Source organism: Haliaeetus albicilla, chromosome 17 (genome assembly GCF_947461875.1).
Source record: "Haliaeetus albicilla chromosome 17, bHalAlb1.1, whole genome shotgun sequence".
In the NCBI taxonomy this organism is placed as follows: domain Eukaryota; kingdom Metazoa; phylum Chordata; class Aves; order Accipitriformes; family Accipitridae; genus Haliaeetus; species Haliaeetus albicilla.
The window spans coordinates 18373971-18388195 of NC_091499.1; the positions used below are offsets into that span (position 1 = coordinate 18373971).

The window sequence follows — 14225 nt, forward strand, 5'->3', positions numbered from 1 at the left end:
TCAACAGTCAACACTGACTTTCAATTTAATCATTGTTGAGATTTCAGACTCTGCAGCTATTTCCTGTTTATATTGTGTGGGACACTGAGGATATCTGAGCTATCCTTGTCTGTTACATGTTGTGAAGTACTGCTCCTGGAGAAAAGCACTCTGTCTACTTAGAAAATGTGCATATGTGTTTATGTGTATCGTATAAATCCTTAGGGAATTTCAAATAATAAGTGTAATGAACACTTAATGAACAATTTTTGCACTCTGAACTTCAATACTTAGAAGTATAAACATTGTCCCCTGCCTATAGTTTTCAAAATCTAAAGCACTATAAAAAATAATAATAATAATTAAAAAAATCATTTCTAAGCAATCATTTGGTTTTATTGTTAAGGCACCCTAGCTGTCTTGAAGCTACTTATTACCTTCAGACCATACAAATTATGTAATATGAGCATTTTTTATCAGTCCTTGGAGATGAGACATATGAACAGATCTGCCTCTGTAGGAATAAATAGGAAACTATGTACCAACACAGGAGGCTTTTTTCTTCTGCTTGCCTGCATTTAATCTATAATCCTTCATAAAATTTGAACTGTAATATTCATCACTTATATACGCATAAAAGTGCTGAGCTTCAGTTCTTCTGTAACTAAAACAAATTAATACATTTGTCTTCATTAGTTGAACATAATGCACAAAAAAGGTGCAAATTATTTATTTTTATGCAGGTCAAACCATGTATTGAAACTAATTTGAGAATTTCAACTGCTTGAGCAGTTAATTTATTGTTGCTGAAATGTAAGAATGTGTAGCTCACATATGTGATGAAAGAACTGGGTTTTATAGTTACCTCAGAAGTATGACTATACTGAAGCACTATCTGAGAGCCATGCTAAAAGACTGAGCTTTGTACCAATAAAGAATTGCCAAAACACTTAACGTCCGGTAGCTGTTGTGAGCAGACTCTGCCTTAGAGAAGTGGTTTCTAGTAGAAATTTACTGAACAGATGTAACTGAAGCAAAGACAGTATTACAACTTTAATGTTGATTTTATAGCGCCTACGACCATACGTATGTATTGCATTGTCAGAGACTCACCTGCAACTGTAAAATGTCTCTGTCCTGATACGTTACCCCTAATTAGAAACAAACTAGTGCGTTGCATCCCAGCACATGCTGTTTGCATGGTTTTAGGCATTCTTAATAAGAAAAAGCTGAAACATCAGCTATTTATTTTGCCTGTCTTGCATTTCCTGGCTAAGTATTCCTTTTTCTCTGCGTATTAGAAGTGGGATCTCACTTCCCAGTAGCCCAGGCTCACTGCATATATATCACCCTCCACCCAATGTCCTGTAGTTTAACTACAATGTTTTAAGGTTCTTCTGAGGGACATGCATCCAAAAGGGGTAAATAGAAGCCATTGGCTGTCTTTTGGTTCGAGCCTACCTAGTTTCACTGTCTGCACCCAAATCATTCCCTTGCAATGGAAAAGAAATTTAGAATTCTGAAAGCTCTTCATACATCTAAATTCTCACTGTCTCATCCAGCCCCACTGTTGGGGACAGAATTCTCTAATTTGGCTAGGATAAGTGAAAAGACTAGCACCATGACTTTGAATCTGTCATGAAGCTTTATAGACAAACAGCACAGTGAGTGAAATACTGAAAACCAATATTTTTAAGCACTTTTTGAATAGTTGAGCTTCTTATTCTCACTGTATATATGATGCACGCAGTTAGCTGATGCCTTCTTTTCCCAAAGATCAACCAAGAACTGACTGCCTTGCCTCTGTAATCACTTTAACCTTGTAAATCAAATTGGAGAACAAAATCTGCATGGAAAACCTCAAAAAGTCAGCTTCTCTTATTTGTCAGAAGGATTAGAAATATATGGAACATCACTTAATAGAACAGTAGCAGCTGAAATGTATCATCACCTATAATTGCAATGTGAGACTTTGTAGGAATTCTGACAGCTCCAAAGTCTAGATTTTTTTTTTTATTTTTTATAGCTTAAATGAAAATTGCCCAGATTTAAGATGGCATTGCAGTTAGATGGACCCAAGGCCACTTCACCCATGATGAAGCAGCTAATGGCAAAACACTGACATTCATTGTTTTCAGAATTTCCCTCGCAGCTTGGCAGGGGGGGTTGGGTGTTCTGCAAAAGCATGAACTAGGTTTTCAGGTCTGGACACTTTTGTTATGACCTCATACTTTTCTTGTCTTTCAACATACTCTTCTCTGCCTTCCTGAAATCTTCACATATAGCAGAACTGCATGTAGCATTTTGTTAGACTTTAATTCAGCTGTTTATTGATGGGCAGTGTTAGACAAATATCTCCCACAAAGGAGGCTTTATCTGCAAACCGTTCATATGTGAGTGATACAGGTTTGCAAAGAGAATTGAAAAAAAAAGCACTGTGTAAATATGAAATATTTAGCTGTGGTAAAAAATAATATCACTGATTTTCTCAGTACAGGTTTCCACAAAGGTATCTTCCTGTTCTGCAGCTCCACAGTTCAACAGGGGTAGAGAGATAATAGTGTGTTATGATTATGATCTTTTCAAACTGCCTGTGATGTTACAATGCATGAAGAGCCTATGAAAAAAGTTACTTTCTATCTAAAAGCCATGCTTTAGAGCTGTTTACAATGATAGTTTGAGAAGGGGCTGAGAAAGCTAAACTATGTTAAAAAAAGAAAAAAGAAAACAATGTCTAATACAATAATGTAATAAGGATCTGAGTATTTAAAATAGTTTTAAAAAAAAAGGCCTTCATTCTGTTCAGGTTATCTTGGTACTACAAAAAGAAATAGAGAAAATGGTGTATATTAACTATTAAAACTTTTATCATCATATCTTATTTAAATTATTAATTATAGGCAACCATTATACATGCATTTTTTGTAGTTTACTCACTGTGGAGGATAGATATGTTTTAAGCTAGTTATAAATTAATACATTCAAGGATGTCCCCTTCACAGTCCTAAAACCATAAGTACTTATGAACACAAGAGTTTGTGAATGGCTATTGTAGTCCTAAATCTCCCATGTATTCATCTAATTTTGATATCAATTATGTTGCATACTTACAGCTGGAAAATTATGAGAAATTTAATATGAAATAAATGTCAGCTACATGATACCTCTTGGTTACATTTCAGCTTTATAAACCTACCTGAACTTTTTAATGATGGTTCTATAAAGAAAAAAACAGAAATTAACATGAGTTGGGAATGGTTATGACTGGGAAGAAGTGAAAACAATTAGAGAACACACCACTTGTGAAAGGATTTTGATTAAATTTGGCATAAAATACTGAAACTTTAAAGGAAACTTTAAAATGTTTCCTGCCTCTTACCAGCAACTTACCTTTTCCAAGCCATGCATGTAGCTCAAAGGTGAATATAAACTTATAAAGGAATAGTGAACAGCTTTGGTTTGGATTTTGTTTTGAATGTTTGCAGTTTTAATTAGATATGGGGTAGACTGCTGTAAACATCTACTGAGGATTTTCCATTGTAGTAACTGCAACTTAATGAATATTTAATGTTTACAGTATGTTTAATATTACAATATGATAATCTTAATGTATCATGAAGTGTCGGGGTTAACAATCAGAATCAGGAAACACTGATTTTGTTTTCATCAGAAACGTTAACCCATCCTGATAACTATTTTATCCTGATACATCCTTTGGAAAACAACAATAAAATTCAAAGTTATGTATTTAATCAGAAAGACAAGGATGGGAAATCTAATGTATATGCCACACAGCTAAATTAAAGTTGCAAGTATTTTTTATATTAGACCTGCCACTTTATTATTTATTCCCAATATTGTCCACAACATGTGGAGTGTTTAAAGAACTTTGAAAAAGGCTTCTTCATGCCCAGAAGTCTTCTTCTACACTTCTTCCCCCGAAGTCCATGAGCTAAAAATCCATAAGGAAGTAGAAGGACATCTGGTAGAGGAGCAAGAAGTATACTTTTTATTAATATTTAAATCTGTCTCGTATTTTAATGCATTAATCATAAATGAATAAGAAATGTATATAAATGTTACTTGTCTCTTGGGGTAGCAAAACCCAAGATTTTCACACCTTTCTACCTTAAAAAGACCTATGTCCACTCAAAGTTTATTAATATAGCAGCTGTTTTCAGTATACTTGAGAAGTGTGTTTAAACTCTGTGTGTCTGGGATGCTTTGCTATTAATTCCTATGTACCTTAGAGGTGAGAGTGCTGTAATGTCTGATAGTTTCATAAATATAAAACAAACTTGCTGTGAGGCACAGAGGTAAGAAGCAGAAAAAAGTGTTTCACTTAACATCACAAAGAAAGCCTGTTATCAAAGCTGCATTTAGAATCCACATCCATCTCCTGGTGTAATGCAATGATCTCAGGTTTGTTCTACACTCTTAATAATACCTGGCCAATTGCTACTTCTATTGGAAGTGGCTAATTTTGCTACCGAGAACATCTTTTATCAGTGGCTTCCCCCCTCCCCACTGGTGAGCCTTGCCAAGCTATAGCAATGGCATTACTCCATGGCCTGGAAAGAGTCCTCAGTGGTCTTTTCTTATGTGAAAATGAGCTGAATTTGAAAGTGGAGCCAGGCACTGGGAACTGACAGAATCCCTCTTCTTTCTTCATGTGTTGCTTGGAGACTTTTGAATCCACAGACAGGAAGAACAAACCTCTGTTGCTTACCTCCCGTCCCAATTAGAGAGGGTTAACGGAGTTAGGGAGCAGAGCTGACTGTGGCTTTAAAAAAACAAATATTTCTGTGAGCTAAAGTAAGTGCTTCTCCTATACCCAGTGCCCCTGAGCTGTCTGTTCCTTTTCTGTGGCATGTTGTAACTGTGGCTGTCAGTCTTTATTACTGAGTGCTGACTATGCTGCAGATTCCTAGAAGGTGTTTCAGGCCCTGTGATGCATGAAGCTGTAGGAAGTAGTTTTTCCATGGTTCCTCATAGTCTAAACATCTACTCCACAATTATGTGTAAATGAAATCCCTTCTGTCTTGTTTCTGTCATGCCTATGACTCCAATATGCATGACATTTAAGAGAAACTGAACTCCACATACTGTATCACCAGTTATCCCCTAGTAAGGAATGTCTGTTCCAAAGGCCTGGACTAAATTTTGTCTTGTAAAAACAAAAGGAAAGCTTCATCATAGTAACTGATGGACAAACAGAACAGAACAATATAACAAACAAAACTTTCAAATACGATTTAACTAAGTATGCAATCAGTTTGGTGGCAGAACATTTAGTCTGTGATTCTTGATGGGGCTAAGCTGTGGGATAAGTACAGAGAAATGTTGATATGACAAGACTTAAATGATCCACCTGTCCCCAGTAGTATAAATGGTGTTAGCCAGCATTCTGAGGGAAATTTCAGTTATGCCTACACTGGAGTGAGACCGTGACTGCAGCTTATGTATACGTAGCCAAGCTAGCTTTAGGATAGATAGATCAATCTGGTGTAACCACAATGGGAATGGGTTCATGCTGAAAAAAAACCCCACAACCTCAAAACAAAAAATCTCAAAACACCCCCATGCTGGGTTTGGTGCTTCTTCCTTTCAACTGCTAAAACTAGAACTTGAATTGGTTGCTTTGTTTGATGTAAACTATTCACGTACAACTTCAACGCCTAGATATTAAAGGAATATCTTTTCTGTTACATGTGGCTTTCTCCTTCCAATAAATACTTTAAGTACTAGAAGTTGTTCTTGATGATCTAAATTTTGTACCTAGGTTCTGAATATGATGGTGTATTCCTAGCTACCTTTTTCTTTTGCTTAGGCAAAGTACACAGAATATGAAATAATGTTGCAAGATAAGTAGAATACTCTAGGGGGTTTTAATAACAAAAGAAAAAAGTAACAGGAACAAAAGATGCTATCAGTGGTGTAGGAGTGTTCAGAATGAATTTTTCTATCTAGCAAATCAAAAGTAACATGTAACTATGTCCCATGAGCACTAAATTTCAAAATATCAGACAATTCATAGTGATTTCTTTTAGTAAAATGCACCTGGAATGATGAAACAAAAAAGTTTCTGGTTCAACATTTTTTTAATGAAGAAGTTAGCAGAATGCTGGTATTCCTTTTTATTTACTTAGGGTCAAATTCAGTTCTACATGTCCCATTAAGCTCCAACTCCTTTTGTATTTGATGAAATGAGTAAGAGAGGATAAGAGTAACCAGGCAGGAGGTTTTACTAAATTATAATCTAGTAGGAAGCGTTTTCAAGACCAGCCAGATCAGCAGGATTTCAACATACTAATCTGTATGCAGTGAAGTCTCAGTATAAAAAGCTTATGTGTTCATAATTTATGATTAAACATATCATTATGTGCATTAATCTTTATATACTGAGACATCAGGGCAGAAAACTTATCTATGTATAACTTCTGCAGTATTTCTGAGACCTTATTATCTTAGTTTTGTACAGATGCTTCAGACAATAGAATTTTATGTAAATTTTCTTTTTTATTTTAAATTTTCATAAGCAGCTAACTGCAAATAGAAATTATTGCATCCCTTATTGAGTTTGTTGATCATAGGAATGCACTAAAGTTTCTATAATCTATAACAAAAGGTCTTAAAATTCTTCTGGCAGAAATTCTCATTCCTGCAAAGAGCAGCTAGAATGGGATCAGCAAATAATGTATAGATTATGTTCTGTAGGCGTTCCAGTCCCAGTTTGTCATAGGAATAGCTCATCAGTTGATAGAGAAATGAGAGCAGTAGGAACCAGGAAAAGAGAGGGAAGAAAATGCCAGAGGTTTCTACACTGGACTTCTTCCTTTCTCTGTACTCAATGGAAGATTATATACTCATCTTTTTCCCTGATTTTGGGGTGGAGTTTGAAATATCACTGTGTCTGTCCTCTCCCAGTCTTCCCCCCATGCACAGACTGGTAAGATTTTTTTCAACTGCTTGTTTTTTTATTGAAAGTTGAGATGTGAAGTTCACATTCTTCACATGGCAGAATTTTATTTTCTTTTTTTTTTTTTCTTCTGCTTTATTACTTTACTCTTATTCTTACTGTATTTATTTTGCAAATGCATTCATAAACATTGTCCGGGAGTCTTAAAGTTTCTGGTTTTGTTTTATTTTTTTTCTCTTGAACAGTAAATTCTCTTAAATGAAATACTTCTGATTTTAAAAAATGTAAAAAATAGGACACGGCCTTCTTGCATCACCTCATGGAAGGGCTTGATTCATGTTTCAGTCATGTGATAGGAGTGATAGGGAAAATCACCAGGCAAGGAGAACAGTTTTAACATTCAGAGTGTAATCTGGATGCCTTCTCCATACTATCTATTTATTTTCTCTTCTTTTTGTATGCTAATTTTGTCATTCACAGATCAGACCATGATACTCTTAGCTGCTTCAGGTGCTTCTGGATGCATTTTCCATTGCTGGGACTTGCAATCCAGCTTGTATCAGAAAAAAAAAAACCCTAGGAGCAAATAAAACCTTAGCAAATAATGTCATTGCTATGCCTCTCTTGTTCTCATAATAACTACTTGGATCAGTATAAACAGCATTAAAAATTACTTTTTTTCAAATATCAGATTATTAGGTGTACTCATTATTTGTTACAAAATGTGAATCAATTAATTTAGAACATTGTAAGTCATTCAGACATAGAGCTACAGCATTGAATGCTAGCTTTTTCATGGGTGTAAAATTTTAAATGCTTAATTTAACAGCAGCAGTATGCAATGCTGGTCATCCCACATTGATCCTTACTTGTGAGATTACCTCTTTTAAGACAAGATAATAAGGTATAACAAACACAAATATTGCAGTAGAAACACCAAAGGCTCTGTAATCTGTCCACTCCACAACTATTTGTGCAAAATTTTGCAAATCACCAACAGTAAGTGATACAAATACTGTTGAACTGAATCACTATTAACTGCATGCTTCTAATGCAGTCCTCATAAATTTAAGTAATTGTTAGTCTGTGCTTTATTGTTTCTGTCTATGAATTCCTCAGTTAATTTTTTAAGTGCTTCAAATGGACTAAAATTGTATGTGTACAAATCTGGTCCCTAGAATATATAAATGATACATGAAGAATAGTTGGTACTGCCTATATTTAGACCAACAGAAAGTATGGAAACAAAATGCAAATCAGTTTAATTAGAAAGCAGCCTGTCAGATCAGAAGATGGCTTAAACTGGGTCCAAGATTATTTCTTAGAATCTAATGTTATTTAAGTTGTTGTTAAATATTTATAGGCAGTGTAATGCTGAAAATATCCCCCCCAAAATTATAAGATGCATTTACACTTCCCCAGGCTTTTGTGGACTAATCACTTTCCTTCTTCCATCTGACTGAAGAAATGTGTCAAGTATAGGGTTTTGCAGAGTTTCAGCATAATCATGATGGTCTGAAATGGTGTGACTAAGGCCCCTGCATGCACAAGGGAGTAGAAAATAGTTTGTTTTCTTTTCTTTCTGCTTCCCTTATAGTCCTGTGTAAACACAGTTTAGCTCCTAGAACAGAACATTGTTCTTTTCTAAGCATAGATGATAAAAGCACAAGTTCTTGCAACTTAAATAGTTTGAGGCCAGCTTTTCCCACCTTTTGTTCTGGAATAAAGGAAAAGCCCAGAGTGTTTTGTAATTAATGGTCCAACCCTTTGCTGTTAGCTTTATTCTCTTGATAAACCCTAGATATGTAAGAAGAAATTGAAGAAATAAAGAATAAATTGAAAGAAATCCCAGAAGAAAATTTATGTTTTCCAAGAGTGTAAAGAGTATAAAATACCCTATCCATGCATTCCTTCAGCTCCTTCACAGTTGATCACAGTACATGAAATAATCAAGTGGACAGCATCTTTCTAAAGGATGCTGAGGATTTTTTTTTAAAAGGTAATGAGTTAATGAAAATGCATTTTATTACTCAGTCAAAGGAAACACTGTAAAAATTATAGCTAGTAAGTAGCATTATTATGACAGAAAGAAAAAGAGGAGGGATTCTTTGTAGAATTGCATTCATATCACATGAATGAGGGGATGGCATGCCTTTTCATCTATTTTTTTTTTCTCCCTGGGATTTTTTAACCACTTTAATGAAGAGTCTTTTGTTCCATTTTTCGAAGGAGGAGAAGAAAAATGATGGTTTTTTTTCTCTCCTTAAACATTACATAAATCTTAACATAGGAAGCACTTCTAACTGATGTGATTTACTGTCTAACATTCAGAAAAGAAAAGCTTTCTCCATTGGCGTTATCCATTAATTAATGTAGATTTTAGAATACTCATTGAAAAGTCCTTATGCACTATATAAAGAAAAAGGGAGCAGATGACATACAAAGATACAACCCTACCCTTTGAACTGCCCTTTGAAATATTGAAATGTTCAAAAGCTACAAAATTATCATGTCATTTTAAAATACTGAATTATGACAAAGAAATACATTAAAGTATGAAAATGTACATCCCTGTTATCCAAACACACTTAACCTTATCTTTCTGAATGCATTGCTGCCTGGTACTATTAATAAGTAAGTGTGTGCTTGGAAGGTATCTTAAGTGCCTGACAATCTACCAAATAGAGACTTTTGTGGCTTGACCCTGAAGCATAAATCGTTGTTTCTTCTTTTAACAAAGTAATAGTATAAAGCATTTGTTACATATCAGACCCTGGATTAGCTTTAGGGTAACAAGCTATGAATCAACAGCCTGTAGATTTATGTATATTAGATTAAACCTACTGTGGCATAATTAAAAGCCTGATGGAAATTGAAAGATGAATACTATTTGGCTGGATATAATAGTTGGGCATGAAGATGTTTGAGACCATGGGACTAAGTGTGATAGGACTTGTTGTGTCACGTTGCCTGGCTTACAGGCATCACCGGCTGGATCAAGTTTTGTGCATATATATTTATATGTGTGTGCATATGTGGGATTTTTATTTATGTGACCCGTGTGGCTGTGGTGAGATGTAAATGGCTTTTCAATAAATGTTATGGTTGTAGAGGATACAGTTTTTCCTGTGACATTAGATTATATTTTATTCTTATCAGGAATAACTAACCTTCCTTAAAATCTACCCCATGCAATATAAGTTCCCTGTGGTCTCTTTAGGTTCTCCGTATAGAGACAAGATCACTATAGCAATTCTTCAGCTGCAAGAGGAGGGCAAGCTCCACATGATGAAAGAGAAGTGGTGGAGAGGCAATGGCTGCCCAGAGGAGGAAAGTAAAGAGGCCAGTGCTTTGGGAGTTCAAAATATTGGAGGAATCTTCATCGTGCTGGCAGCAGGATTGGTGCTTTCTGTCTTTGTGGCAGTGGGGGAGTTTTTGTATAAATCAAAAAAAAATGCCCAGTTGGAAAAGGTAAATATTGTCTTTTCCTATTTTATTTTATATTTATGGTCTATTTAAATAATACTTTAAGGATTTGGTAATGAAATGTAGGTGGTACATACTGATTGTTTATTGTATGGTACAGTACTTGTATAACAAAGGATCACAACAAAGTACCCAAAGTTTTACATTTACAGCTTTTAATTTGTCTTCAATGTGTTTAATTGTAGCCAGATTTCAGGACAAGTGACTATTTCTCCTCTTATTCAAGCCTGAAAAAAGACAGCTTTTTACTCCTGGAAGTTCACTGCAGTTAATTTTATGGATGAAGAAGAAATCCGAAACTGTAATGGGAAACAAATTAATCTTCTACAGATAATTCTGATTTTCAAAAGACAAACTGTCTGTAGCTCAAAGTCAAAATCTGAAAATGTCTCTATAGAAATGTTCTTTACAGAAATTTATGCTTGCAAAGTTGTCCTGGTAGCATCTGGAAAAGATTACATCAGCATGACATTTTTTGGTGGGTTAACTACTGATATGGTGTCCTATAATTTCAAGCTGACTCAGTTTTGAAAATTCTAGTGTTAATTTGTTCTGTACTTGAAATTTATACAACCACAATACTGTAATTTTGCCAACACTAGTAATATATTGTGAAATTCTTAGTTAGAATTACCATTTTTGCAAAATAAATAAATTAATCTTTCTCTATATATGTGCCCATGTTAAAACCTAAACTCAAACTGTGTATTTCATTGCTATGACAAATTCTGAATTTTAAAAATTGAGAGAAACTGTTGGATTTTACTAGGTTTTTTTCTTTTTTTCTTCTTTTCCTTTTGAGGATCAAAATGCAACAGCTATATTTATATTGGTATTTTTCCAGATGCTACTGGTGAGTTTCTGTAACTTGAATTATTACTCAGAAAATTTATAATTTGTTTTCACTTCTTTTGAGGAAACCTTTTCGTATCCAAGTGTCCTGTTATAAATATATTGTTAAAGTAGTTTTTTATAATACACAAAGGCAATGTGAGGTTACACGATCCTAAACACAGTTTGAACATGGGTACATTTTATTAAATTGTTAAAGGACCATTTAAATCCTCTTCTTTATGATACTACAGGCTGATTCCTTTCTGTTAACATACTATTGGAATGTTATATTTCTGAAATGAATTTGTGAGGAAAAAGATACCAGTTACTTAAGTAATCCATGTCAGTCTCAATAATTTTTATCCATTCCTAAGGTGGATATGGATTTCATATGGACATCAGTATAATTCGGTTTAGCTTTTCTGGATTTTTAACAAGCACTCGTTTGGAAAAATAGGACTGTTTTGATAAAAATCTTGTAACATGAGTTCAGTACTTTGCAGGGTGTGAATGCTTATCTTATGTGCCAATAACAGGGTGTTGGAAGTTGTGTGAAGAAGCAAACAGAAACTTCTTAATTAAGGACTTGTTTCTCTAAGCCCTATGGTTTTGTGGGTTGGGGTTTTTTTGTGGTTTTTTTTTTATTTGCTTCTTTTTTAGTTTTGTTTGTTAATGGTGGATAGAGATAGCAATGACTGGAGGTATCTGACCTTTTAACAGTACTTGTACCAGAAAGGTTTCATCATCAAACACTGAGATACTTTAAAAAGCTAAAGTTGAATCTGAAGTAGTTAAAAGAGTCAGGTCTCTCTCCTCTCTTTCCTCCTTGCTGCCAATCTCTTACCTTCCCTCGCCTCCCTGCTACACCCACATACCCTGATGTCAGGAGACTAGTAAAATTTCAGTGGAACTTTACTGATGGAATGAAATTAACAGGAGAATGATGCCAGCAGCATCCCTACACATGGCCTACCCCAGCATCCCCTCACCCACTCTGCTCCCAGCACCCACAGACCTTCAGTGAACGTCTTTTTCCACCCTCTCCAAATGTCGCAGATCCCCTTTGCCTAGGAGAGGGAATGGCAGCAGCCAAAGGGGAGATAAGCAGTACAGTCATCTGTCTCCAGCCTCTACATCTCCTCTGCTGGGATGAGTAAACCATGCAAGTGATGCTGCCTTGGCTATCCCATGGGGAGAGAGGAGGCACCTGGTTTTGGTAACATTTATAGTTTCATCCCTTTAGGATCAGAGTGTCATTCTGGCATTTGTATAAAGCTTGTCAACATTTGGAAACAGGGAAGATCAAAGGTCATATTTGCAACCAAGGAAACAAAAGAAATCATATAACTTCAGCTGCTGAGTATATGGAGTATCCTGGGGTATAAATGGGCATATTATCATGTGTGTCTGCTTTTTAATGTATACAAAGTATACAGTTGCACTTCCAGTGGGGAGGCAATGCAGATTTAAAATGTATAATCTAGATACGTTTTTTTAGCATTTTCAATGTCACCCTGCTCCTGGAGTGCACATGTAAACAGAGACACTGGCTGGTGTGAACCTAATTGGAGGAGTGAAATTTGAAAGGAATTGAGCTCAGAAAAGCAGCAAAGTTTGCTAAAAAACTGTTGCATCTTGTAACCAAAGTGGTTCAGAACATCCAGGCTCCTGATATGCTCAAAAGTCCAAAGGAAACATGTGACACTAGCTGTAGTCCTTCTGGGAAACAGATGAATTCATGCCACCACAACACTTTCCAGACACAGAGAAATTCCTCTTTCATTGACATCTTTCAAAAGCAAAGTTAAGCCTGGATGTTATCACAGGTAGACTGTCAGTCACTGACACTTAATATGGCTAGCTTGTTTGAAAAATGAGTGACCTAATTTACTGAGTATTTTCTAGAAGATCCAGATGTGACGGATATCAAAAGAACAGTATATGGATTCAATTCTGCTATCATTTATAGCCATTCAAAACTCATTGAGCCATCAGCAGGTCAGAACTAGGTCTGCTTGTGAAAAAATAGCAGATGTAAATTTTATTAATTTTGAACTGTTAAATAATTCAAATAAAGTGAAATGAGACACGTGTCAGTATACCTTAACTGTTTGTTTCACTAGCAGAGATCTGATGGACTTCCTAAAATATAAAATACTAGATTAAATCTTGGAATGTACTGAAAGAATAACACCAACAAAGTATTTCTGGAGTTATATGATCAAATCATAAACTAAACATCAGTTAAATTAGTCTCTCTGAAATCATTATTTATTTATAATTTATTATAAAAGTAATAAAAACAGTAACTAAATTGATACTGGTTTATATTTTAAATACATTTCCCAAGAAAGACAAAACCAATTGAACTTTTCGTGTTAAATAATTCACAGCTCACCTACACAATTGAGTTGAGAAAGATCAGTCTGGATAGTTTATCTCACAAGGTACAATGAATGAGCACTTAGAAGGACTGGACCCAAAGCAGACATCAGTAGCTGTGGATATACATGTGTGTTACGTACAAAACAGTGTTTTACTTACAACTGGAGATTCTGTTGAACAAGAAATTCTGAATGCTGAACTTTGACATGTATATGAGACTAACTATGTCTTTGAAGGTGGCACAAACTTAACTGGTTGACTCTTGCCCAAAATAAATTTTGTACAAAAATTTCAAAGACCTTCTGCAAAATGCACAAACCGTGTTTTCATTTTGATAATGTAAGGATAACAGGAATAGAAGTTTCTGATTCTAGCTGGCTCAAAAATTCATGCACCTTTACTGAGCTGCAGAGATTTTAGGTTATGGTTGTATTTGATCTTAAACTTATTAGAAATTAAGTGTGGTTTTGCTATGATTGCCAGTAATTCTGAATTTGCTGCCTACCTCTAACACACATTTGAGTAATGAGATAAACTGGGGTGTATTTTGAGATAAATAACCACTCTAGTCCTACCTAGTACATAGTCTCACTGATTTTTTTCAGGGGAAGTATTGGGAATG

The 14225-nt window shown here is 35.1% G+C and overlaps 1 protein-coding gene across 4 annotated transcripts in view; it reads left to right on the forward strand.

The window, feature by feature from the left end:
- The window catches only part of GRIK2 (glutamate ionotropic receptor kainate type subunit 2), a 421417-nt gene that overhangs the window by 391211 nt on the left and 15981 nt on the right, over window positions 1–14225 (forward strand). For 3 of the 4 annotated variants that reach the window (XM_069804941.1, XM_069804944.1, XM_069804945.1), the window contains one exon: window positions 10119–10369. In XM_069804941.1, coding sequence (XP_069661042.1) covers window positions 10119–10369 — 251 coding nt within the window. Of the gene's footprint in view, window positions 1–10118; window positions 10370–10569; window positions 13603–14225 lie in introns of those variants that run through there. The other variant, XM_069804943.1, reaches the window with a different exon arrangement.